Genomic DNA, 23,115 nt, shown 5'->3' on the forward strand with positions numbered 1-23,115 from the left:
TTTTCCACTCTCTTTGCGCTGCTGCTTAAGATCAGTAAGTAACTGGAAGACCTGAGGGAAAAAAATAAAATGTTTCAGACCATTTGAGAATATTTTACCTAAGAATATTACAACAGGAAAACATAAATGAACAATGCAAAATCCTCTCAACCAAACAACAGAGAGCATGGCTTCTTTGGTGAATGCACAAGCAAATGACATGAAAAATGTTTTGGCACCAGAATGGGTGAACAAGTATGTAAATTGTTTTTTAGAAATCTTGACTATTTCAAACACATTTTCAGCACTTGTTAAATGTTATCCAAGACCCCCAAAGGAGAGCTGCCAGGATGAATCTATTCTACTTATTTATCTTATGTCCTGAACAGAGTTGGGTCACACACTGCTGTACTGGCACAGAGCCCCCATTTAAATATGAGCGATGTTTGAAAATGTCACACAAGTTTATGGCCCTACTGGATTTGTTATGACAGATATATCTATGATATTAAAATGAATGTAAATGTTGTCTCACAGAGATCCAATTTTACATTATCTGCAAAAAAAAGTAAACTCTACAACTGGTCACACCACCAGGAACCAGCTAAATAAAGGCTTGACCTACAGATGCTCCTGAGATTAGTGATCCTATTGTAAACTCCAGTGGAGTTATTCATAATACTAAATGTTACAGTGACCGGTATGGTGTTACGGTACGTTAAACTACAAAGATTAAATTAGCTCCCTATTTCATCACAACAATGTAAAACAAGCAGACACTCTTGAAAAGAATGTAATAAAGTTGTCTTCACATTTATGAGACAGTGAATGCTGATGCAGGGGTGAGATTCGGAGGGTAAGTCTGAAGACAAGGAAAATGTTTTCATTTTTCCAACTGTGCTTTGTCAAATTTGTTGCAACACCGCAACATCTTTATTCATTATAGCTAGATATGCAGCAAAATATTGAGACAGCATCACAATTAGGTTGAAATTTCTTCAGATGTTTTGCTTCAGGCTTTACGGTATATCCAGAGCCAATAACCACAGCAAAGTAACACACCACTTCTTACTGTTCATCCCCTAATTTTTAACTAGCTTCATTCAAGATCCAGTTCCAATGGTATTATAAGCTGACAAGTCCATAGAAATAAGAATACAAACATTTCTAGACAACAAGAAATAAGAACATTACCGGCTACGAATCCTGCAATTACTTTATATTGCATCTTCTATGAAAAAGGAACACCTGTTAATCCTGACTTGAAAGCCAAAACTCAAGCTATGAGCTTTTATCCAATAAATACTTGAAGGAAACGTAGCCAGTGACAACAAAACACAAAATGACAACTCCAAACTCACAGAAGAAACGTAGGCATGGAACATACAACATGTCAGTCCTGAATACTCCGTTCAAAACACCACTTTCTGTGCAAAACGTTACCTCGATAAAGAGGATGTTAGCTATGCCAGTCAAATTGCGACTGAAAAGAGGAGAAAACAGAAAGAGATGGGTAGTTTGAGGGGAATCAGTACTTTGAAGAGCAGGAAAAGCCATGCCCCAAAAGCCTATAGCTGCAGACACTGCAAATCCCTTGCTGCAAAGCATCGCAAAGCTGCGTGCGTGACAACCGTGCTGTGAAAGGGAAATGAGAAATAAGCACTCCCATCAGTAACTTCGTTTTCCACTTCCTTTGCTCTTTTTCAACACACATGGTACATTCGCCAACAAAGAGACTCAGCTGAAGAAAGTCTGACCAAACACGGATTCTGCAATCCTCCCTGTTCCGGATCACACCTTTAGGACACCTATAGATCTTACATACTGTGGCTGACAGCACTTGAACCTCAGCACGCAGTAACACCCAGATCCCAACAACATCCCAGCAAATGAAGAGGAAGGAAGCAGAGATGATTTTGCAATAAATAAATCTCTGAAATATTTTCTATTTTCTGTACTGCAACAGTATTGTTTTTAACAGACACTAATACTAGTGTCTAATACATAATATTATCTATTTCTTAGGCAAGACAGTTCTTTCCAAGGATCTCATTAAAGCCCTTCTAATAGATTGCTCTGCTGTTCGCAAACAGGCGCAGCTCAAGATAAAAACGTTTCAAGATTTATTTCAGAATATGATGAAACAGCTGTGCCGCTTTCAAGGTGCAGCAATAAAACAAAGCACTTGGGTTATTAAAAGCATTCAAAAAATTACACTCACAAACAAAGCACTGAAATCTTTCCATTACCTGGCTGAAGCTAAACCAACAAGAACACTACATTTCTTTCTACTTCACTAAAAAAATACCTTTACTCAGGAGAGAGGAAAATAGTCCAGACTGTACCTACACTAGAAAATATGACTATTTTTTGTATTTGTTATCTGTACACCAGTATTTATTGCTTGTTATGACAGGGCACTGTAGCTTTCCCATGACACCAGCTCAAGGTACATTACTGGCTCCTAGGAGTGTTTATCCTGAGTAACACAACCAGCAAACTGCCTCACCTAACCTGCTTCGGAAACGCCTCAAGATCTTTAAAAAAAAATCCTGCCAAGTATTCAGGGGTGTTAGACTCCATTTCCAGTAGCACTGGCTTTAATAAAACTATGTATTAATGAGTTACAGGTTCTTAGATGATACTGCACATTACAAGGCTGAAGTTAAACACAAAACACTGATTTCAGCAGCAGCCACCTGTGAAAAATGTTTGAATTTTTCTGCGAGAATTTTTATTTGCAATATTAAAGAGACTCCAGCTATCAGTGCGTCACTCACTTGGTGGTATATTGGCTTGTTGTAAGACAAAAATTTAAAATTAAAAAAAAAAGAAAAAAGCTATCTTGGTCATTGCTGCCCAGTTACAGAGGTGTCAACATTCCCGATTTGGGATCCGATGCACCACACATCATACCAAGCACCACTGAATCCAGTTCACTTGCCCAAATACACAAGCGTTTAAAGATGTGGAGAATCAAAATGTAAGTAACAAACCAGGATACACAAGAGGATTCAGCAAACTAACCACACAGAAACAGTATAAACGTGGCAAGGCTGAAGTTAAAGCTACCATTCTGAACATCTGCTCTTCATCTATTTGAAAAACATATTTATATCTGGTTTTATAGATCTGGAACCAAACAAATAATAATACAGTACCCATTACTAGCAAAACATTTCCAGATCTTCTTTAATAAACTTTTTTCCTTAAAAACAAATCAAATGTGGGGTGGGGTGGAAATCACACACAGGTCTTGCTGATTGCCACTGGCAATTCTCAGCTTCAGAAGAAGTATACAAGTGACTGGTTAGAGCTTTAAACTGCTGGTTTAAAAACAGGACGCAGATAAACTCACCTCAAAGTTACTCAGCAATGCGGCATTGCATCTTTTCTAAAAGGAAAAAAGAAAACTATTATTTATGTTCCAAATGAAACGATTTAGAAAAGTTTTTCCTTACTGAGTCATGCAGATGCTAAAAGAACAGACTCTATTTTCATAAAGTTTAAAAAAAAACCTCCAAGAATCTATTTTTGGTGATTCTACAAATCACCAAAATTCTACAAATTCTACAATTGCTAAGCTGTTGCTACCTCTGGAAAATATTTTCCATATTGTTAGTAGAATTATTGCACAAATATACAGTATATTTTGCACAATTTGCCCCATAAGTAATTACACACCTGTACAACATAATTCCTTTACTGAGCCACCCTAGTTTATTCACTCATCCAATTTTACAAACTAAACCAAATTGCCTTGCTTCTTCCTTACGGAAAAAGGCCTCCAGTTTGATTTGAATAAAGACTGACAGGAAAAATAATGCAGTTGACACATACTATTTATTTATTAGTCAAGAGCACAGAAAAAGAAAATACAATGACTATTTTAGTACCATGTACAACAAGTGTGTGTATAGGTATAGATATGGCACTATATTTACATGTACTGTACTGAGTAAAAAAAACACCTTACTGCATTTCCTCTTTATTTATTCTTTGTACCTTTATGTGCCTACTCCTTTATTACCAGGCAAGGCTGAGAGTTTCTCATTTTCACCCAGCCCAAACACTTCCCCACTAATTCTGTCCCAATTAAGCACGAATCCTTATTCACCACTGCTAGGCTGAATGCACTCTCTTTGAGTCAAGTGCGTATTTAGATTAAACACATCTCTATTGCTACTGGATATTGTATTTTATATTTTAAATTAAAAAAAAAGGGAGAAACACTGACACAGAACATCCTATATTCCCTGAACACACATTCTGCTGAGCCGTCAGTAGCCACAACAACAGAAAGTTTCCATACAAAGGAAAAAAAAAAATGGCCTTTCTCAGGTCCGTGCAGCAGCTTATAACAAAAAAGAAAAAAAAGAAAGGTACAATGTATTGTTAAGCACCATCAACTGTCTGAATAGAACTGTCACGTTCATCACTTTCAAACGAGGTTAACGCATCCACAAACTTCCACAGGTTCTATCATTGTTTTTAAATGAAAAGGACCTTCTAAAATACGCTGAGATGAACTTCAACTTCCATTTCGCTGACTCGAGTGAAACTTCAGCAAGTGGAGGCTCACACACGCATTAGTTTTCATTCATGTTTTACAAACCATATAGCTTTTGTTGTTAGGTAAGTGCAATTCTTCAGAATGTTTGCATTCAGGCTATTGCTACAGAAATCCCTATGGATCAAAGACATTCTTTGTTAGAAATAATAATGCTACAGAAGAATTATATAAGGAATTATTCTGTTAAATTAGTGAAAGGGTCATATAGAGTAAATATATTACTACGCAAATGAGTGTGAAATCTATCTGAAGCTAAATTATTTAAGACACTGCTTCCTTTTTAATTTTAAATGCTTTGTCATTCAGACAAATAATTATTTTTTCTTCTAATAATGGATAGCAAATGAGTCAATCTGAAATCTTCAACAATTTCTGTTGTGCTGAAATACCAGAACTATAAACTGATACACAAGACTAGTTTCAAAAAACTTTTGCAGAACTTATAAAATAGAAATAATTTTCTTCAGTCCTCTCATGAATCAACTGTCAATTTTACATTCAGAAAACAAGAAATTATAAATTAATTCTGAAGTATATTTTAAATAGTCAACTAAACAGTATTCTTAATTTTTACAAGATTATGACTTAAACGAAAGGAAAAAAACATCATGTTAACAGCAAATACATAAACACCTTTTAAAATCTTTATACAGGTAACATTTGTCTACATTTTAATCCAAACCAAACTAGTATTGAGACGGTCTTCTGCATATAATATAAAAAATATCTTGGTATATGGCATCACACCTCTAAAAATATCACTGACACTTCATGTTTTTAAAACTACTTTTTAAATTTGTTGTATATATAAACCAAAATGTCTTCTGGAGGGTTCTTTTCTCTAGTAACAGATACTTCTGACACAGTAAGAAACTTAAGTCTTCCTCGTGGCAGAGCTTCCCTCCATGAAGACCGTCAGGCAGGAGGCAAAAGATTAGGAGATTAAATTCCAACAGCAATTCAAGTGCAAAATGGACTAAACTGTAAGTTGTTCCATTCCAATGCGAGGGAAGTTCACCCACAGCTCAGGCCTTCAGCTCCCAGGTCTTCTACCTCTGATGCACCTTCCTATTGGTACTACAAGGACGTGGCACCAGTAAAATAAGTTGGGCTACTCAAGGGAGTTAAAAACAAGTGGATGTATAAGTGGCATCACAGACTTAATATTAATGTATCAAATGCACCTTTCTCCATAGGGCAAATCCTATCTTTCCTCGCATGCAACAGCAACTTTTAGCCTGTGCATGCTTCACCAGCATTTTTCAGTATACAACAGCAGGAACAGCTCATTTTGCTGCAGGCTGCTGCTCATGTCAAAGCTAACATAAAACAAACTCATATTTCAATGGATGCATCTTATTTGTTACACGCTTTTGAAACTTTACATAGAATCATAGAATGGTTTGGGTTGGAAGGACCTTAAAGATCATCTAGTTCCAACCCCCCTGCCATGGGCACGGACACCTTCCACTACACCAGGTTGCTAGTGGACAAGAAGATTTGATGATAATAGATATATAGTATAGAAGATTTAATGATAATAAAGCATCCATGGATAACATGAACTGCAAAAGCTCAGCTGACTTGGTGCATGCTGACATGTACCCCACAGGACTCGCATCTTCCATGCCCCCTTCCTTAGAAACCAGTACCACGTACATAAACCAACCACACAACGCAATGGGCTCCGCAGAACTCACAGGGATGAGTTTCGAAGCTTTATAACAGGTCAAATCCTATTGTTTTGTGCCCAAGTGACGCTAAGAAGACAGAAACACGCATGGTGCCATCAGCACAGGAAGGCAACACAATGTGCCTCCTGGGATGGCAACCCGGGGGCTGGCTAGTGTAACCACCACAAACGACCAGCTACCCAAAAATTCTGGCTCGCCTCTTGTATTTGCAATTGCTGGAGCACGCTTGTTGGGTCTTCTCCTTCTCCAGCACACTCAGCTCCTACAGTGAGCAGTCTACCCGATGCTCACAGGAACAACTCTCTCCCCAAAGCTGCGGCAGAGGATTCACTTCTCAGCTCTCCTGGGGCAGAGCAGAGAAGGGAGCGCGAGGAACCAAGAGGGCGGGGGAGATGGGGACGGGGAGCGGGATTCAGGCTGAGCCGTGACTCCTTTTGCCCAAACAAACAAAAACCAACTGGTTCCCATCAGAAAGTCAGAACACAGTGCTGGTTACAGGGGCGTTAAAGGCCCAATATACCCCATACACATACATCCACGCGCACTGCAGGCACGCAGGCCCAATGGATATCCCCCCCCCCCCCCCCCCCCCCCCCCCCCCCCCCCACCCCCACCCCCCCCCCCCCACCCCCCCCCCCCCACCCCCCCCCCCCCAGCACAGGCAGGCCCATATGGACACATCCCTCTCCGCACACCCCCACGCCGGCCCTGGAGCCCCCGCTGCCGCCACGGAAGGGTCGCAGCTGGCCGGGAGGCGGCAGCGGCCCGTTCCCCCGCCCTCCTCGCCGCTCCTTACACCTCCATCTTGCGCCCCGAGCGCGGCCGCGCGCTGTGGTCGCCCCCCTGGCCACGGAACTCGCCCTCGCACGCACAGACCCGCAGCCCGCCGTGCCGCAGCTGAAGGAAGTTTAGGTGGCCGGGACGGAAGCGGAAAAGGAAGGAGAAATAAGGGGGGAGGAGGTAAAAGAAACAAAACAAAACAGAACACCAACTGCATTGGCCGGGAATCGAACCCGGGCCTCCCGCGTGGCAGGCGAGAATTCTACCACTGAACCACCAATGCCTGTGTGGTGAAAGAGCTGCTGTCTCCTGAGTTGTAACGACCCTAGACAGAAAGAGCGCAAGAAACCTTTACCTATAGCAAAACATGTTCTGAAAAACCTACCCTGATCCAGGCAATTAGCCACTGTTAAATATGACAAGGGGAAAATAGTATTGTCGAGGTCCTTCCAGATCAAATTTCTAATCACATGCAAACAGAACACTGTAGGCTGAGCTAGTTGTAGAATAGTCCTATTGCCTTTTAAAGCACCTGCACATACAACTCAGCGAGCTCACCAGCATGTGTCTTTTCCTACAATCACTGAGACTCTTTCCCCATTTAATCTCTTTGCTATTAAGTTTTGCAAGAGCCCTTTTCATTCACAAGAAAACTGAAGACACTTCATTGAGAGCAAATAGCTGAAAATCCTGTGGGCTACAGCAAGGAAATTGTCTGGCTCGGAGACTGGGAGCCAGGGAAACACTAATTACTTAATTTTGCCATTATCTCTCAGGCAAAAAGTTTATATGCAAAACCACACTAACTCCCTAAGGAGTCACATACACATACACTTGCTTGTTTGCAGCAGGGCTGTCAGAGCAATCTAGGGAACCGAATGGGTTCTCCTTGTGTTCCCAACCTTCCTCTTGCAATACTAGCACAAAATCAGCTTTTCTCTCCAGAGTCCAGCCAGAAGAAGGTCCACTCCCACTTTTGGGACTTTGCTTTTCCTTGGGGTGTTGCAAATCCTCAGCCAATTGTGAATAATGTGAGCAAACTGCAACACTTCAGAACAGTCAAGGAGAGCGGGCAACAAACAGCTCCCAGCTCTCCAGGAACCATCATCATCAGACATTTAAGTGCTTGGCAAAGTTTAAAAGCCTACTGCAAAGCTTTTTCAGCCATTTTCAGTTGAAGACCCCTAAAAAAGTTTCAGTGGACATCTGGTCCCCCATCACATACACGTTGTCATACAGAGAGGAATTAATTTATATTCCAGAGTCATTTGTCATGAAGTCCTATGGAAAAAGAACCAGGAGAACGGTCTTCAAACTGCAGACTGAAAGCCATTGGTCTGACTTAGTGGATAGGATGTAATGGATGCTGTTCTTTTTCATGTCAGGATTAACTGACCTTGTAAGTTGGCCAAAACTGGCACAGCAAATGCTCTGTAACTTCTCTGCCATGTTTCAAACCATGCATGTGAAACTGCCTGTTGACCAGACGCCAGAAGAGGGATGGTGTCAACTTTCATTTGAGGATATGGTATTTCCAGACTATCAAATTTCAGAGTTTTGTTCCAGAAATCTACTAATCCTCGCCTGCCCCTCATCACTCTCTTTAGATATGGGTTCAAAATCTTCAGCATATTGATGTTATTTCTCCTTTACACCTCCTTTTTATATCTCTCCCCTAGCACTAATTTATCATCTTTACTTTCACTGTTTCTCCAAAAGTTTCATTCCAGACCTTTGCTGACACACTTTTTTACAATCCGTGATGATGATGCCTGATCCCAGCAGCTGGGATGAATGAGCATAACACAACTGCCTCTCTCAATGGCTTTCAATTTTTTTTCTATTATTCATTCTAAATATTTCCCAATGGAGACATATAGCCTGCTAGGGTGTAAATACACAAATGGACCAGCTACAGGTCCACTGACATCGTGCAAGGGAGAAGAGGACTCTCTGAAAGAGAACCCATTACCCTGACATACAACTTTTCAGGAGAGGTGGGGAGATCAGCTCAGTTCGCTTTGGTTTTAATTGCTGCACTTTAGGTGTTAGACAGTTATGCTACACCATCCATAGGGAATGCAGACATAGGTTTTTCTAAATGTGCTTAGCATGTCAACATTTTAAGCATTGGCTTGTGATTGTTACCACTAAGGCTCGGTGAGAGAGGGGCCTCGGTATTAACTATTGAAACAGGGGGCCTAGTAATTGCTATTGAAAGCAGATCTGCAGGGTATTTGTGTTCTTTGTCATGAAAGATGTTTACTGTATTCAGCATTTCGCTGATCACCCTATAGTGTCTTTTTTTCTTTTACATTCAAAATTCATTAAACAAAGTTGGGGGTTTTTTTAACAAAAAAATGTCAGCACCACTTCACATCAGTCTAGCTGACAGTGCGTTTGACTAGCACTTTCAGCCCATAGAGCTTTTTTTTCTTTTCTAAACCAAAATGACAGTTAGAAAAGAATGTTTTTAAAGATGGTGCACTGTAGCAGTTTATGCCATCCTTTTTTCTTCACTGGACTCAGTTAGGAAAATAAGCCCTATTATGGAAAGTGCATTTCTAGAAACCACTAAAGCGCTGCTTCAGAGCGGCACTCCCCAAGTATTGTACTCTTCCAAAATAAAAATGCTCTCTAAAGAAATAGTAAGGCTGTGACTGATTACAAAATCAAGCACAAATAAAGTTAAATCTTCAAAGACATTAAAATATATTTAATTAAACTTCTCCATGCTGCAAAATGGGCAATTTACTTTCTAGTATTACCTCATCGTATGTCAGCTTGGAAAAGGGTGTAGCTGAGAATATTAACGTACAAATGATGTGCCATTCACTGTGCTAGAAGGGAAAATAAGTGAAAGACCTTTCCTTCAGATCTTCCTTGGTATTTAACTGTGGGTGGAGATTTTGGGGTTGATCTTTCTATTTCACTAAGCAAATAAATATTGAAAGAAAAACGATGGGAAGTGGAGAATCATCAAAACCAGAACAAACAGAGAAGATAGTAATGAGGAGAATACATTTCAATGTGCATTAGAAAACCTATTTTACAATGCTATTTCACTGTTCCCTCCCCAAAAAAATGTTCAACTCTCAATCTCCAAGTCTTGAAGAAATCCTATTTCTTCAGTGTTCATTTTTACATTAATGACTTCCAATTGCATTTACAGTTTCACTTCCATTTTTTATTGTAAAAATATTACTCTGTATTCTACATTGCTTATTATATAGAAATGATAGTTATTGCCTGTTTCATCCAAAAATGGGAAAAGAGAGAATTAATACTCTCCTAGATACAAACTTGGACAGGAGTTAAGCAGCGCACTACAAGCAAACTAATCCCTATGAAGGCTGCTAAACACACAATGATGCTGCTGACAGATCCCATGTGAAAGCACGTGTCCTTTCCATATGTAATATCAGACATAGACTAATAAGATCTTACTGACATAGATTCACTCTGGTTATAAATTCAGTGCTTACTATCTTCCCAACACATCAGCAATCTCCTGTCAAAGCCCAGAGTAAGAACAAGGACACTCCTAAAGGGTGAACAGGACAAGAAAAGTGGTAAAAATGAGGGATTTAAGAGTAGGAAGGAACACGATCACAAAATGATCAAGCACTGTTTCCTAGTATAAATGTCCTACTGAAAAAAGGAAAAGGAGATAAGTTGCAGAACTGAGAGAAAAGTAGAAAAGGACAAGAGGGTCAGTTAAAGGGAAGAAAATAACCCAACAAAATGTGGACGAGAAAGTTGGAACCTGTTTCCTGAGCTCTATGAAAGGTTTGGACCATGCAGACAGGAAAATATTATACTGTAGTAGCACACTCAGTAAGGCACACCAGCCACAATTCTGCTTTCTGTGGAGTGGCTGCAGAAAAGTGCCCTGTCTGAGGAGTTGATGAGAAACTGGTGCTGAGCCACAGCTTTTCAAGTTGCTGCTCCCAAAGCTCTCCTGTATTTTAAGTCAGTTCTTTCTTCCATGATATTTAGGGTTTGATGAGTTTAAGATAGGGGCTATTTGCCAAGGCTGCAGGGCACAACCTCACACACTACGGCACAGACTGAGGCTCATAGGAGCCTCTTGGCAGGAGTGATCCCATGCGACTGGTGACAGCAGAGAATCCCCAAAGCTGGAGCTGCAGCATCCTTACAAGTGGTGCGGCAAGTCTCATCCACAGAGAACTGGGAAAGAGCAACTAGCTCCCATCTGGTTTATTCTTGTGTGTTTGCTGGGGTGGCAATGAGGACAGAGCAACCATGACCCAGCCGTCATAACCAAGTACATTCATATCAACGACTACTCACTCGGACTGATGTGACTTTTTCAGTACAAGGATATTCCCAGAAAAGGAGCAGACCTGTCAGTGAAATAAGACCCTCTGGCACTGCGGGAGCACTTGCCTAAAGCTACACCAATAACTTCATTAACAAGCAACACGAGAGCATCTCTCCCAACCTTCCTCCTTGCAGCCACCCGGCTTCCAAAGAAACTTCTCTCCCTGACTGTCTATCATGCGCTGGTCGAGCAGAGGCCGGAGACAGGAGAGGGGTGGGAAGGGCGAAGGGGGCTCGGATGGGGGGGAACAGGAGTGGGGCCGGCCCCGGGGACACCCCGCCCCGCCGGGGCGGGACGAGCCGCCAGCCCCGCGCCGAGGCGTGTAAAAGCGGGGCGGCGGGGCCGGGGAGCAGCGAGCGGCCACCGGGGCTTCGCTACGGAGCAGGTGAGCGGGGCTGGGCGGGCAGCGGGGATCTGGGCCGGGGCAGAGCAGAGCAGAGCCGAGCCGAGCCGAGCCTCACTCACTGTTCCACAGGTTGCACCAGTTCCCGGGATCGCTGCACCAACGAGCAAACGTCGTCCGAAATGGCAGCCGAGGTGAGGGTGAACTTTTGCTTCTCCGGCAGGGGGGTGTTGGGGTGCTCTGGCAGCCGCGAGTTCCCGGTGTGGTAACCCCAGCATTGCAACCTGCCATGCTCCTTCGGGTGCTTCTCTCTAAAATTGCTTGTTTTCCTGGGGTTTGAGTGGAGAAGGGGACAGCAAACATTTATTGCAATATTCGGACCACCTACCTCTGATTCTGGTGAAAACCCACCGTAGTGAAGATATACTTAAATACCTCGAAGACAGACTTAGATACCTCTTCCCCATCCAAGCGCTTAGCTCCCAGCACTCGCCCTTCACTCCCCATCCTCTGCCGCTCACCCCAGGGGACTGCTTTCCCAGCGAGGAGCTGCAAAACTTTGGCTTTTTCAACTCCGGTTTCCGCCCGCAGCTGACAAAAACCTGCTTTCAAAAGAGATCTCCAGCCCCCCGCGCCTGCACCCTGCCCTCCCCAGGCTCGCTCCTGCTCTCCTCCCAGCCACGCTGGTTCACACAGTCGCTGGGAAAGGGTCTCCCGGGCCCCGGGCCCGTCCCCCCGGGCGGCGGGGTCCCGGCGCGGGCGCCGCTCCGCCCGCTGTCCATGGTAGCGCTCGGCCCCGCCGCCGCGCTGCTCGGGAGACCTTCTGCAGGGGTGGTTTGGGGTCCTGGGTTTTTTTAATTCCCTTTTCTTTTTACCCGAATATTTATGGTGCTGAAAGGTACCCAGACCTCCCCGTCTGGAGTCTGCACCTTAACCAGTTTTATGCTAATTTTATGCCAAAGCTTGCGAGCACATCATGGGCTCTGCAGATGCCTCACATGGAAACTCCAAAAACTCCATAGTCACAGGAGTCTTTTAGAGGATGTGGCTTGTGCTGGCCCACAGGTCTTTCTCAACTGAATATTTTCTTCTAGTCTCCTAAAAGAGTGGGGTTTATTATAATTATTCTTTCAAGTAACAGTAGACAATAACTTTCACTACATCCCTGACTCCCTGACTTTTTTCCCCCTGCCAAGAGACTATCAAATGGTCAGTGCTCAGCAGCTGCCTTAAAAGAGAGATGCATGTTCATCCTGCACCATAGGCCCTGATATTCATTTGCAAGGACAGGACATACTCCCTGCACAGTCCTGCAGGGTAAAGTATCTTGGAGGATTCCTGAGACAGTTCTGACATCTCAAGGTCTAAATTCTAGTGCCAGTGATATGCTGTCCACCTCTGCAACTACTTGCTAATAGTCTTAAAGTCCGGGGCTTTACTGCTCAATGGTACAGCACTGAAAAAACATTTCCTGAGTATGTCCTCAGTTTTAGTTGGATAAGGAGTGGGATGGACATCATCTGATCTTTAGGGATATATCAGGAAGTGTTTTCAACCCACTTAACTTCATTACTTGCAGGGCGATAAAATGTTGGGAGGAAGGTTTGTCGGAAGCTCAGACCCAGTCATGGAGATGCTCAGCGCTTCCATTACCTATGATCAGAGACTGTCTGAAGTCGATATCCAGGGAAGCATGGCTTATGCCAAAGCCTTGGAGAAGGCTGGGATCCTGTCTAAAACTGAGCTGGAGAAGATCCTGAGTGGCCTGGAAAGGTATTTATTTCTTCCCATCTGTCATGTGTGCTGGAATAAATGGTTACTTTTCCAATAGCATCTGTAGTAGCCTCCCGGAGTTGCTGTTCTAAAAAGCATCTTGAAATGTCCTCATGTCCAATTGCTTAGAGCTAGGCATGTGCTAAGTGCTGTGTGAAAGAGAATGCTGTCCTAAACCATGGACATGACAGGCCCATGTGGATTGTACCTGGTACACTTGGAGGTGTTCTGGGCAGGGAATCAAATTGCATCTCACTAAAGGCACCAAAGCCCAACAGCAGGATGTGAACCAGCTGACAAGCTCCCAGGGGCAGCCTGAAGCCCTGATGTGCACATTGTCAGTGCTCCTTGTGGCAGCCTCAGTGCCTCCAGAGGTGTGCTCAGTGTGACCTGCCCGCCCATCCTCTTCAGACTGAATGTTCACGAGGACTTGTTTCAGTATGAATGAGGAATATTCTTTTTCTGCTGGCACTTGGGATCCTTTTGAGTCTGGCTGCCTGAGTCAGTAGGACGCAATGCATAGCATTGTATAGGGGTGAAGAGAAGTCCGCAGCTAAGCGCTTTTTGAAAATATCCATTGTTGTGCTCACCCGCCATGGACAATGATGACTCTATACAATGTTTGTATAGGAAAATCTTTGTGGACAATGCTATAGCAATCACTGACATTTCAGCTCACGTTTTCTTGCATTGCTTAAATCCTCCTATAGCCATAACGCTGCAGGATCATCCTGGGTCGAGAGATGTATCCCACCAAGTGCAGTATAGAATATCTGGATATAGCAAGCAGCCAGCCCTGGCCTGAAAGCACAGGAATGCCAGAGCTCGCATAAGACTTAACCCTTTGATTTCCACTGGGACAGCAGAAGTTGTTGTTTGCTGGGGACAGTTACAGCCCTACAGACAGCCGAGTAACTGCTGTGGCTGACTGGTGTTTCTGCTGATGTTTGTAGATCTCTGAGGAATGGTCTAAAGGAGTCTTTGTGGTGACCCAAAGCGATGAGGATATCCACACTGCCAATGAACGCAGACTAAAGGTTTGGGCTTTCTAACCCCTTGTTCCCCTTCCTCTGTAGCCAGATCTGCTTGATGTTAAGTGCATGCGCCTCTTTCCCACTGTGGAATTCCTCCGGACCTTGTGCACTAATGGCACAATCAAGTGTCTCCAAGACCCCTTTTGTGGAAGAGGCATTGTACAAGCATAGAACCCAAACTTGCCCTTCCCCAGAAGAGATCCCAAGGCTACTCACTGGATTCTTGAGCTGAGTCCCTTCCAGGCAGGGATGGGGTCTGCTCATGTGAAATCTCCTCCTTAGAATACAGAGACACTGATAGAAACCTCTCTATTGTCCTCAGGAGCTGATTGGAGATGTTGCTGGAAAGCTGCACACTGGAAGAAGCAGGAATGATCAGGTATGTACAGAATCTTTATTTCTATTTTGTATTCCTCCCCACCTACACTTCAGGAGACCTCGGTCCAGAAAATCCTTTGGTCTTTTCCTGGTGAGCAGGATACAGTGACATTACCACAATATAATGATCAAATGATGACAGAAAGATGCACCTTCTCATCACACAGATCAAGGAGTGGTTTAGTTTAGAGCAATATGGTCCATCTCACTAACAATGTCCCATTCTGCTTTGTCTGTGACAAATCTCATACAGGTTGTGACTGACTTGAAGCTCTTCATGAAGAATTCCCTCTCTGTCATCTCCACTCACCTCCTGCAGCTCATTAAGACCCTGGTGGAACGAGCTGCCATGTAAGTTCTCTTCCATATTCACAGCCTTGCAGGGGCAGGAGAATTGTAGGCTTGCTCTTTGACATCAATCAGGGCAGCAGCAGGGTCTTCTGCGGATGAAGTTACAGCCAGGCACTCTGTGATAGCACAGGGAAAGACAACAGACCCTCTTTCTCTCAGTTCACACCAGAGAGACCTTCCTCTTCCCCAGTTTATCCTGGCAAAGGAACTGAGGTGTGAGGTCCACACAAGACTTGAGAAAGTGCCAAATCCATCTGAAAGAGTTGGGGACTTTAACATGTTTCAAGTTGCTACACATGAGAAAAGTTCAGCTGTGTTAACTCCTGTCTAACTCTCCTCCTGGCACACCACACTCCAGACCAGTGGTGGACTGGGGAATCTTGCTGGCTACAGAGGGATTACTGTACCAGGCAAGTTTCCAGAGAGGTCTAGGCAGACACACCACACTGGAAGATCGGGAGAGAACTAAACCAGGTGTGCTTAGGTAGCAGGTGACAGAGAGAGGAAGACACATAGACCAGCACAACACAACACAGGCTAAAGAAGTTCTCTTTGTGACCTTGCCAGGGAATCCTGCAGCGTACTTGCCACTGCCCTCTGTCCTGACAGCAGCTGCTCACCTCTTTCTCTCCTTTCACATGCAGAGAAATTGATGTCATCTTACCTGGCTACACCCACCTGCAGAAAGCTCAGCCCATCAGATGGAGCCAGTTCCTGCTCAGGTAACCACCTTTCACACCTTGGCTGGAGGAACCTTCTCCACCCTTGGGGCCCTGCTCAGCCAGAGCCTAGAAGCGCATCAGCCCAGGGTGGTGACAAAGCAGAGGGAACCCTGCAAACTGGAACAGGAGCTCCCCGTGCTCCTGTGTGGCTCTGATTGAGCCAGCACCCAAGCACTGAGTGGGCAGTGGAGGCTGACTCTCTGTACGCTCCGTCCTTTGGCCAGAGTTACCTCTTGGTCCTCGCGACATTTCCTGACTTCAGGTGCTTTATCTGTTGTGAATGGTTCTTTCCCAGCCATGCTGTTGCACTGACCCGTGATTCTGAGCGCCTGGGAGAGGTGAAGAGGAGGATCAACGTTTTGCCTTTGGGAAGGTAAAGTTTACTTTCTGTGTAATCCCTGGGCCTCGCTTTGCTCTGCAAAATGGCGGAGGCAGATCTTTGCATCCCCTGAACCACTGGGGTTTGTCTGCAATAAGTGCTGTAGAGCTGCGAGAGCACAAGCCTTGCTTCTTTCACCAAAGAGATGACTCTCACCACAGAGACACTGTGTTTTTTTCTCTGCCTGCAAGAGCTCACTTTTGTTCGGGGTGTACAAGATATCATGCATAACTTGTGTTTCTTTCTCCCCTGGCAGTGGTGCTCTGGCTGGAAACCCACTGGAAATTGATAGAGAGCTTCTGCGCAGTGGTAAGTGTCTCCCTGTGATTGAGAGGCACGGGTCTACTTGTAATATCTGGGAGTTGGGGAACCATTGATATGTTGTCCTGATGTTATTTTGGACATGTTGCAGCACCTTAACTTAGGGATGGAGGGTAATAAATAAAAACTATGCATATGATCTCATGCTCTCTGATGCTCAGCGACACAGGTGGGAGGCAGCTCCTAATGACTCAGTAAAGCCACAAGGCTTTTTACTACTATGAGACTTCAGATGCCTGTAGGGTGGGAGCATAAACAGAACCACCTCTGCTGCCCACTGGCTGCCTTGGGCTAATAGCAAACCCCACTCAGCGTGTTTGTGTTCCTGGGACTACTCAAGGCTCACAGCACCTGGGGCTGGGGGAGCCCACTGCATTCAAGCTTCAGACACGCTGAGCCTGACCTCCTTTGTTCATCCCCCTCTTTCCAGAGCTGGACTTTGCTTCCATCAGCCTGAACAGCATGGATGCCGTTAGCGAGAGAGACTTTGTGGGTAAGCACTGCTCGATCACTTCTTCCCACCACTGTTTTAGAAGCAGGCTTCCGAGACCTTGCCAATTGACCTCCTCTAACAAGGGGACTGAAATTCCTCACTAGGAAGTAATTATACGGAAAATCTTTTTGCTCATGTTTAAACTCCAGTCAGGGCTCCCTGGGTTGTCAAGCAAACAAGCACCTTTTTCACCTCCTCATTTCCTGCCTTCTGTGCAGTGGAGTTCCTCTCTGTTGCCACCCTGCTGATGATCCACCTGAGCAAGATGGCTGAAGATCTCATCATCTACAGTACCAGCGAGTTTGGCTTTCTAACGCTCTCTGACACTTACTGGTAAGTTTCTGGTGTCTAGGGAGTCATTCTCCTCAGTTATGCTCACGTGGGAGAGTAAGACCGTGGTTGGGGTCTCTCTGAGGCACAAGGCTGCCACAGCACTGAAAGGCTGGCAGAAAGGCAGCCGTAGGGTGAACATTGCTCAGTAATGTTCACTTATTTCTCATTCTGGTAACTCAGCCAAGTCTGCATTCAGCAGACACTCCTCCCCAGCAACTGCTGGCAGAGAGAACTTCCTCCTCGGATGGGAGGGCTTGCCAAAGCCCTTCCCTGACTAGCCGGGTTTGCAATCCTAACAGACTCCTTGTCTCTCAGGGTGGCCCAACCACAGCCCTCCCTCTCTGAGGTCACAGCAGCACTTAGGCTGGCCTGTTGATACCACCTCTAGAGGGGCGTGGGGGAAGCCTCCTTTTTGCTTCCTCTTTGAGAGCTGCGATTGTGTGGTAGCTCCAGACAAGACTGCAAAACCAAAGGCTTTGCATGGGACACAGGAGAAACTCGGCACACTCAGTTCACTGCTTTCCTACACCCTAGAAAGGTGGCCGGGGAAGGGGATGTATGTGTCGTTTTGGAGGGCTGGGTCAGTACGCTGCACGACCTGTCTTAGCCTGTGTCTGTAGGGACTGGGGTCTTGCTCACCATTACACTCCTCACGTCTTTCTTTCAGCACTGGCAGCAGTGTGATGCCTCAGAAGAAGAATCCTGACAGTCTGGAACTGATCCGCAGCAAAGCTGGTCGTGTGTTTGGTCGGGTGAGCCTGCTAAAGAAAGAAATGGGATGGGGAAACTGCTCACACTGGGGCTGAGCTAAAGAAACGTGCCCAGTCCAGGCTCTTAACCTCTGCTGGGGCACGGTGCTTCTCTTCTTGTAGCTAACTGCCTCTCTCTGCCTCACCTGTTTCTCTCTGCAGTTGGCTGCTATTCTCATGGTTCTCAAAGGGCTTCCAAGCACCTACAACAAGGACCTGCAGGTAAAGCAGAAGTTAGTTTTCGCTCCATTTCTCTGAGCAGGCACAGCCACCTCCTGCTCTTGAGCAGTCTCGTCACTGCACTTCCCTGCTTGTGCACAGGGTGCTGAGAAAGGGGCAGAGGCCGGGCATTCAGGTTTGCCTTACAGCAATTTCCATCCCTGTTCTCACACAGGAGGACAAGGAAGCCGTCTTTGATGTTGTGGACACCCTGAATGCTGTGCTCCAGGTTGCCACTGGAGTGATTTCTACCCTCCAGGTAGGGCTTCAGCCTCTCACTGTTGAACATGGATGTGGGTTGGCACATCCTGTAAGTAGCACAGGTAAAAGAGCTCTGGACTGGTCCTAAGGTGAAGGCTCTTCAGTGCCTCACCCATACTTCTCAATAATGGCCCCAACGTCAGCTAATGTGTCCCCAATGAGGAGCTGATGATAATGTCTCCTTCTGAATCCCCTTTCTGCAGATCAACAAGGAGAACATGGAGAAGGCTTTGAGCCCTGAAATCCTGTCATCTGATCTGGCTCTCTACTTGGTTCATAAAGGAGTAAGTATCAGAAGAAGACTTCGAGCTGTGATTTCTTTGGACGCAGAATACTGCTCACTGAAGGCCTGAGATGAGGCCTTCTGTTCTGTCCCCAGGTGATGATCAGTCTGGGTCAACAAATACGAAAGCTGGAAACCCATTCTTTACATGTATCCCAAGTAGTGGAACTACTGCCAGGTGGACTTGATAGTAATTTGCAGGTGGAGTTTTATCTCCTAATGCCTCCCCCTCTTCACATCCCAGGAAACTCAGATTCAGATTGCATTGCCCTAAGTGAAAACAAGCCAACCAAAAGAGACAGCACATCCATTTTTTCCTTTGAGGCTGCACCCCAGTTGCCTGGTCACTGACTGTGGCCTCTGCTTCTCACTGCAGATGCCATTCAGACAAGCCCACATTGCCTCTGGGAAGGCCGTCCACCTCGCCGAGACTAAAGGCACGACCATCAATAATCTCAGCCTGGATGACCTGAAGAGCATCAGGTTCGTATCACTATTCTTTGCCATGACTCCCCTCAACAGGCAGGTATCGGCTTCCCTTTGTATGGGCCTCCTTATGATGCCCTTCCCCAGAATACTTGGGCAGACAACTCCCCATAAATTCTTCTGGCCTGAATATCAATGCTGCTACTGCTGGGCCTGAAAACACTGAAAGGGGACAACATCACTACCCTTCAGCTCCAGCGGGGCATGGGCAGCAGGTACCAAGCGAGACTGGAAGAAACTCATGCCCTGACCTGGAGGTACCAGCCCTCCAAAGGGGTCTGGCTCGTAACTTGCTCCATCTCCCCTTGGAACTGACTTTGGTCTGCCACAAGCAGCCACTGTCAGGCAGTAGAAGTGCAGAACAGGGCTGCTCGAGGCCTCCCCCTTGGAAAAAGGCTGCGTCTGCAGTCCCTCAGCCTCTCTGCGGGCAGTGAGCATGTAAAGCCAGCCAACAGCACCCAGCGCTCTCCACTGACCCCTCTTCTCTTTGCCTCCCCAGCCCCCTGTTTGGCAGCGACGTCTCCCAGGTCTTCAACGTTGTCAACAGCGTGGAGCAGTACACGGCCATGGGTGGTACCGCCAAGAGCAGCGTGACTGCCCAGATCGAGCAGCTGAGGGAGCTGCTGAAGAGGCATAAGGAACAAGCTTAGAGTGTGGGGAGATATCCCGTGGATGCAGCGTTGTGCCTATCACACTAATCTGGAGTTAATAAACACTGGGGTGCATTGTAGTTCACTGAACCTCCTGTCTCGTGTCTTTCTTCTAAGGGGCGTGATTGGGCTGGGCTTCCTCAGCCCTCGTGAGGCTTGGGGAAACACTGACCGATGTGAAAGAAAGGGAAATCTCTCTTCCCTGACAGTGGAACTGGGTTGTGGAGTCTTCCAGCTCTGGGTAGCTGGTAGGTAGAGAGCAGCAGTAGTGTCTGTCTACAAGAGACCTGAAGATGTGTTTCTTGGCGAGGAGAGGGGTCGATTAGGGAAGCAATTGTCCCTTTGTACTTGGCACTGGTGAGGTTGCATCTCAAATATCGTGTTCAGTTCTGGGCCCTTCACTACAAGTGAAACATTGAGGTGCTGGAGTTTGTCCAAAGACGGACTGTGTAGTTGGTGAAGGGTGGTCTAGAGCACAAGTCCTACGAGGAGCAGCTGAGAGGACCAGGATTGTCTAGTCTGAAGAAAAGGAGGCTAAGAGGAGAATTTATTGCTCTTTACAGCTTCCTGAAAGGAGGCTGTAACAAGGTCCCTGCCTCTTCTTCCAGGTAACAAGTGATAGGATTAGAGGAAATGTCTTCGAGTTGTACCAGGAGAGGTTTAGATTGGATATTAGGAAAAATTTCTTCTCTGAAAAGGTTGTCAAGCATTGGAAGAGGCTGCCCAGGGAAGAGGCTGTGTCACCATCCATGGAGGTGGCACTTAGGGACACAGTTTAGTGGTGGACTTGGTAGTGTTAGGTTAACAGTTGGACTCAATGACCTTAAGGGTCTTTTCCAACCTAAATTATTCTATGATTCTATACAGCACAAGGCTGGATCCAGCAGTGCCAGAGCAGGCTACACAATGCGCTGAAGGAGGCTTGTGGGTGTGCACAAAGTGCACCTGGTACTGCATCTGCAACACAGGCCATATCACCAGCTATCACTGCCCTCCTCATAGGAGTATGCTTGCTTGCCTTCTGGCAGGGGAGATTAAGCAGCCAGAAGAAGTCCCCTCATCACCTAGCACCAAAACTTGCATAGTCTTAGGCAGGGCTTGGCCAGCAGGTCAACCCACAGATCATTCCAGCCCATGACAAAACCATCTTTGGCTCTGATTTCCACCAAAGCACAGGGGCTGCATAGTGCCAGGTCAAGCTTTTTCCTCTCTGTGACCCAGGCCAGGCTAGCTGGGGCAGAATGTTTGAAAAGAGACTGGCATGGCTGGCTGCCTCTTACAAATCTTATGTCCTTATCTCTGTCCTTAAAAAAATACAATCGGAACAAAGACAAGGAAGAGTCTTACTTGGGGAATGAGAATGCAGCGACCTTGTGTCTTTCATTGTTTAATAAAATATTTTCAACCTAACACTTGAAATAGTTTTCCCCACCATGGTTCTACACTGATTTCTGGATGGAAAACGCCTGCTACTTGAGTCAAAAGGTACAGAAAGAACAGTTGTCTACGGGGAAGGTGGGGCAATATTCATTAAACACTAAACCAGTTTGAATGTGACACCCACAGCACAGTAGTGCTAGTTTTGTCACGGACAATTTCTTTTCTGTCACAGCACTTTAAAGGTGGCGTTTTGCTCAGCACCCTGCCCTCCATGCTGATGCAGCAATACTTTCCTGACTCGGTATGTAACAAACGTAGGCAATGGCAGTAACTCAAGCATTGCCTCACCATGTTTAGGTTAAAGGCTGGAGCACAGACAGTACAAACTGCCATGAGCTTAATCTCCTGCCATTGATGAGGTACCCCAGGAGATACAACATGTTTTCATCCCACCTTTCTAGCATTTGTACTTTAAACACGTGGGAGAACTTCGCTTTCTTCAACACTTCCCCCTAACCCCAGTCTCCCCTTATTCTGGCTCTAAACCTGATCCGTTCTCCCGGCATTTAAAGAACAGCACATTTCAATCACCACCTCATAAACCTCCTTTGTGTTTGCTCTGATACTTCCTGCTATGTTTCTATTTTGGCATTTGTGTCTCACTCTTCAGATAGGTTAGCTGTGGCCAGGAAATCACTTACTCACACTTAGCTGATAGGGGAAAGGAGCAGGAGAAGGAGGGGACACCAACACTCAACACCAACAGTCAGAAGAAGGGATATCTCCTTATCTCCACCTCACAGTTCTTTTTTTTCCCCTCCCATACGCTTTCTCTATCTGTGCCACTCCCCTCTTTTTCTCTGTTTGTATCTTCCAGCTCCTGCTCAGTACCTTCAGAGGCCTCAGCTGAATAGATTTTCTCTTGCTCCCAGCAGCAAACATCTGGCATTGTTCCTCATGGCCAGTGCTGAGTAACACAGGGCCCTGCCAAACTGAAAGCAAAAGGGAGGTTTTAGCAGATTATCGCATCTCAGTTTCCTACCTAAATGACTAACTCGTAATTACTGGTACTTTCCACCCATCCACCCTTTTCTTAAAATTGTGAAATTATTTAAGATTGGGAGGGACCTGTGGAGGTCTCTAAAGCTCCACAGACATTACAGGATTGTGTGGTCCACAGTGTCTTCAGACTTTCACCATCACCCTACAATGACTCATTGTGACTTGGGTTTTTAAAGCCCTGGCTGTTACAACAGGAGGATCTGTAGAGAGAGAAGGATCAGTGGCTTGGATACTACTCTGGACTTGGTCTTGAATCCCTGCTCCATTACAGACCACAGGAAAGGACTTAAGCCAAAAATTCATGTAGGCTGATCATGAGCTACTGAAACTTTCAGCAGACGGCTATGTAACTCTGATTTGACACCCAAGCAAATAACAAACCTACACAGGGGGTCTTGCTTGAAACATTACAAAAAGTAGTGAACTCTTCACTGGGCTCCTCAAAAGAAAAGATCTCTAGCCTGCTTTTACATTCTGGAAAAATCCTGCTGAATATTCTGCCTTCTAAACGAATTGCTGTGCCTGGT

The 23,115-nt window shown here is 45.4% G+C and overlaps 2 protein-coding genes and 1 non-coding gene across 4 annotated transcripts in view; 1 reads left to right on the top strand and 2 right to left on the bottom strand.

Moving 5' to 3' along the window:
- CRCP (CGRP receptor component) overlaps positions 1 to 4,521 on the bottom strand; it is a 29,927-nt gene extending 25,406 nt beyond the window's left edge. The window contains 3 exon segments of the mRNA XM_009978214.2: positions 3 to 51; positions 3,338 to 3,373; positions 4,498 to 4,521. Of these exon segments, the coding sequence (XP_009976516.2) occupies positions 3 to 51; positions 3,338 to 3,373; positions 4,498 to 4,521 (109 nt within the window).
- Positions 4,522 to 7,238: 2,717 nt separating this feature from the next.
- Positions 7,239 to 7,309, bottom strand: TRNAG-GCC (transfer RNA glycine (anticodon GCC)). The gene has a single exon. It is a non-coding gene; the product is annotated as a tRNA-Gly (tRNA).
- Positions 7,310 to 11,896: 4,587 nt separating this feature from the next.
- On the top strand, positions 11,897 to 20,162 carry LOC147527269 (argininosuccinate lyase). 2 transcript variants are annotated; one of them, XM_086624522.1, is made up of 16 exons: positions 11,897 to 11,914; positions 13,294 to 13,486; positions 14,439 to 14,524; positions 14,844 to 14,900; positions 15,153 to 15,250; positions 15,895 to 15,972; positions 16,268 to 16,345; positions 16,608 to 16,660; positions 17,103 to 17,165; positions 17,384 to 17,498; positions 18,166 to 18,250; positions 18,410 to 18,469; positions 18,642 to 18,725; positions 18,931 to 19,011; positions 19,387 to 19,493; positions 19,996 to 20,162. In XM_086624522.1, exons 1-16 carry the CDS (start codon positions 11,897 to 11,899, stop codon positions 20,144 to 20,146), a joined length of 1,407 nt encoding a protein of 468 aa, XP_086480648.1. In that variant the 3' UTR covers positions 20,147 to 20,162. The 2 variants fall into 2 exon arrangements, with proteins under 2 accessions (XP_086480648.1, XP_086480649.1); XM_086624523.1 differs by having other exon boundaries at positions 11,897 to 11,908.
- Positions 20,163 to 23,115: the final 2,953 nt, after the last annotated feature.

This window comes from Tauraco erythrolophus, chromosome 21 (genome assembly GCF_009769465.1).
Source record: "Tauraco erythrolophus isolate bTauEry1 chromosome 21, bTauEry1.pri, whole genome shotgun sequence".
Lineage (NCBI taxonomy): Eukaryota > Metazoa > Chordata > Aves > Musophagiformes > Musophagidae > Tauraco > Tauraco erythrolophus.

Coding starts and splice junctions, on each gene's coding strand:
- LOC147527269 (XM_086624522.1), top strand. Junction 15,973..16,267: donor TGGAGCCAGTTCCTGCTCAG/GTAACCACCTTT, acceptor GTTCTTTCCCAG/CCATGCTGTTGCACTGACCC. Junction 16,346..16,607: donor AACGTTTTGCCTTTGGGAAG/GTAAAGTTTACT, acceptor CTCCCCTGGCAG/TGGTGCTCTGGCTGGAAACC.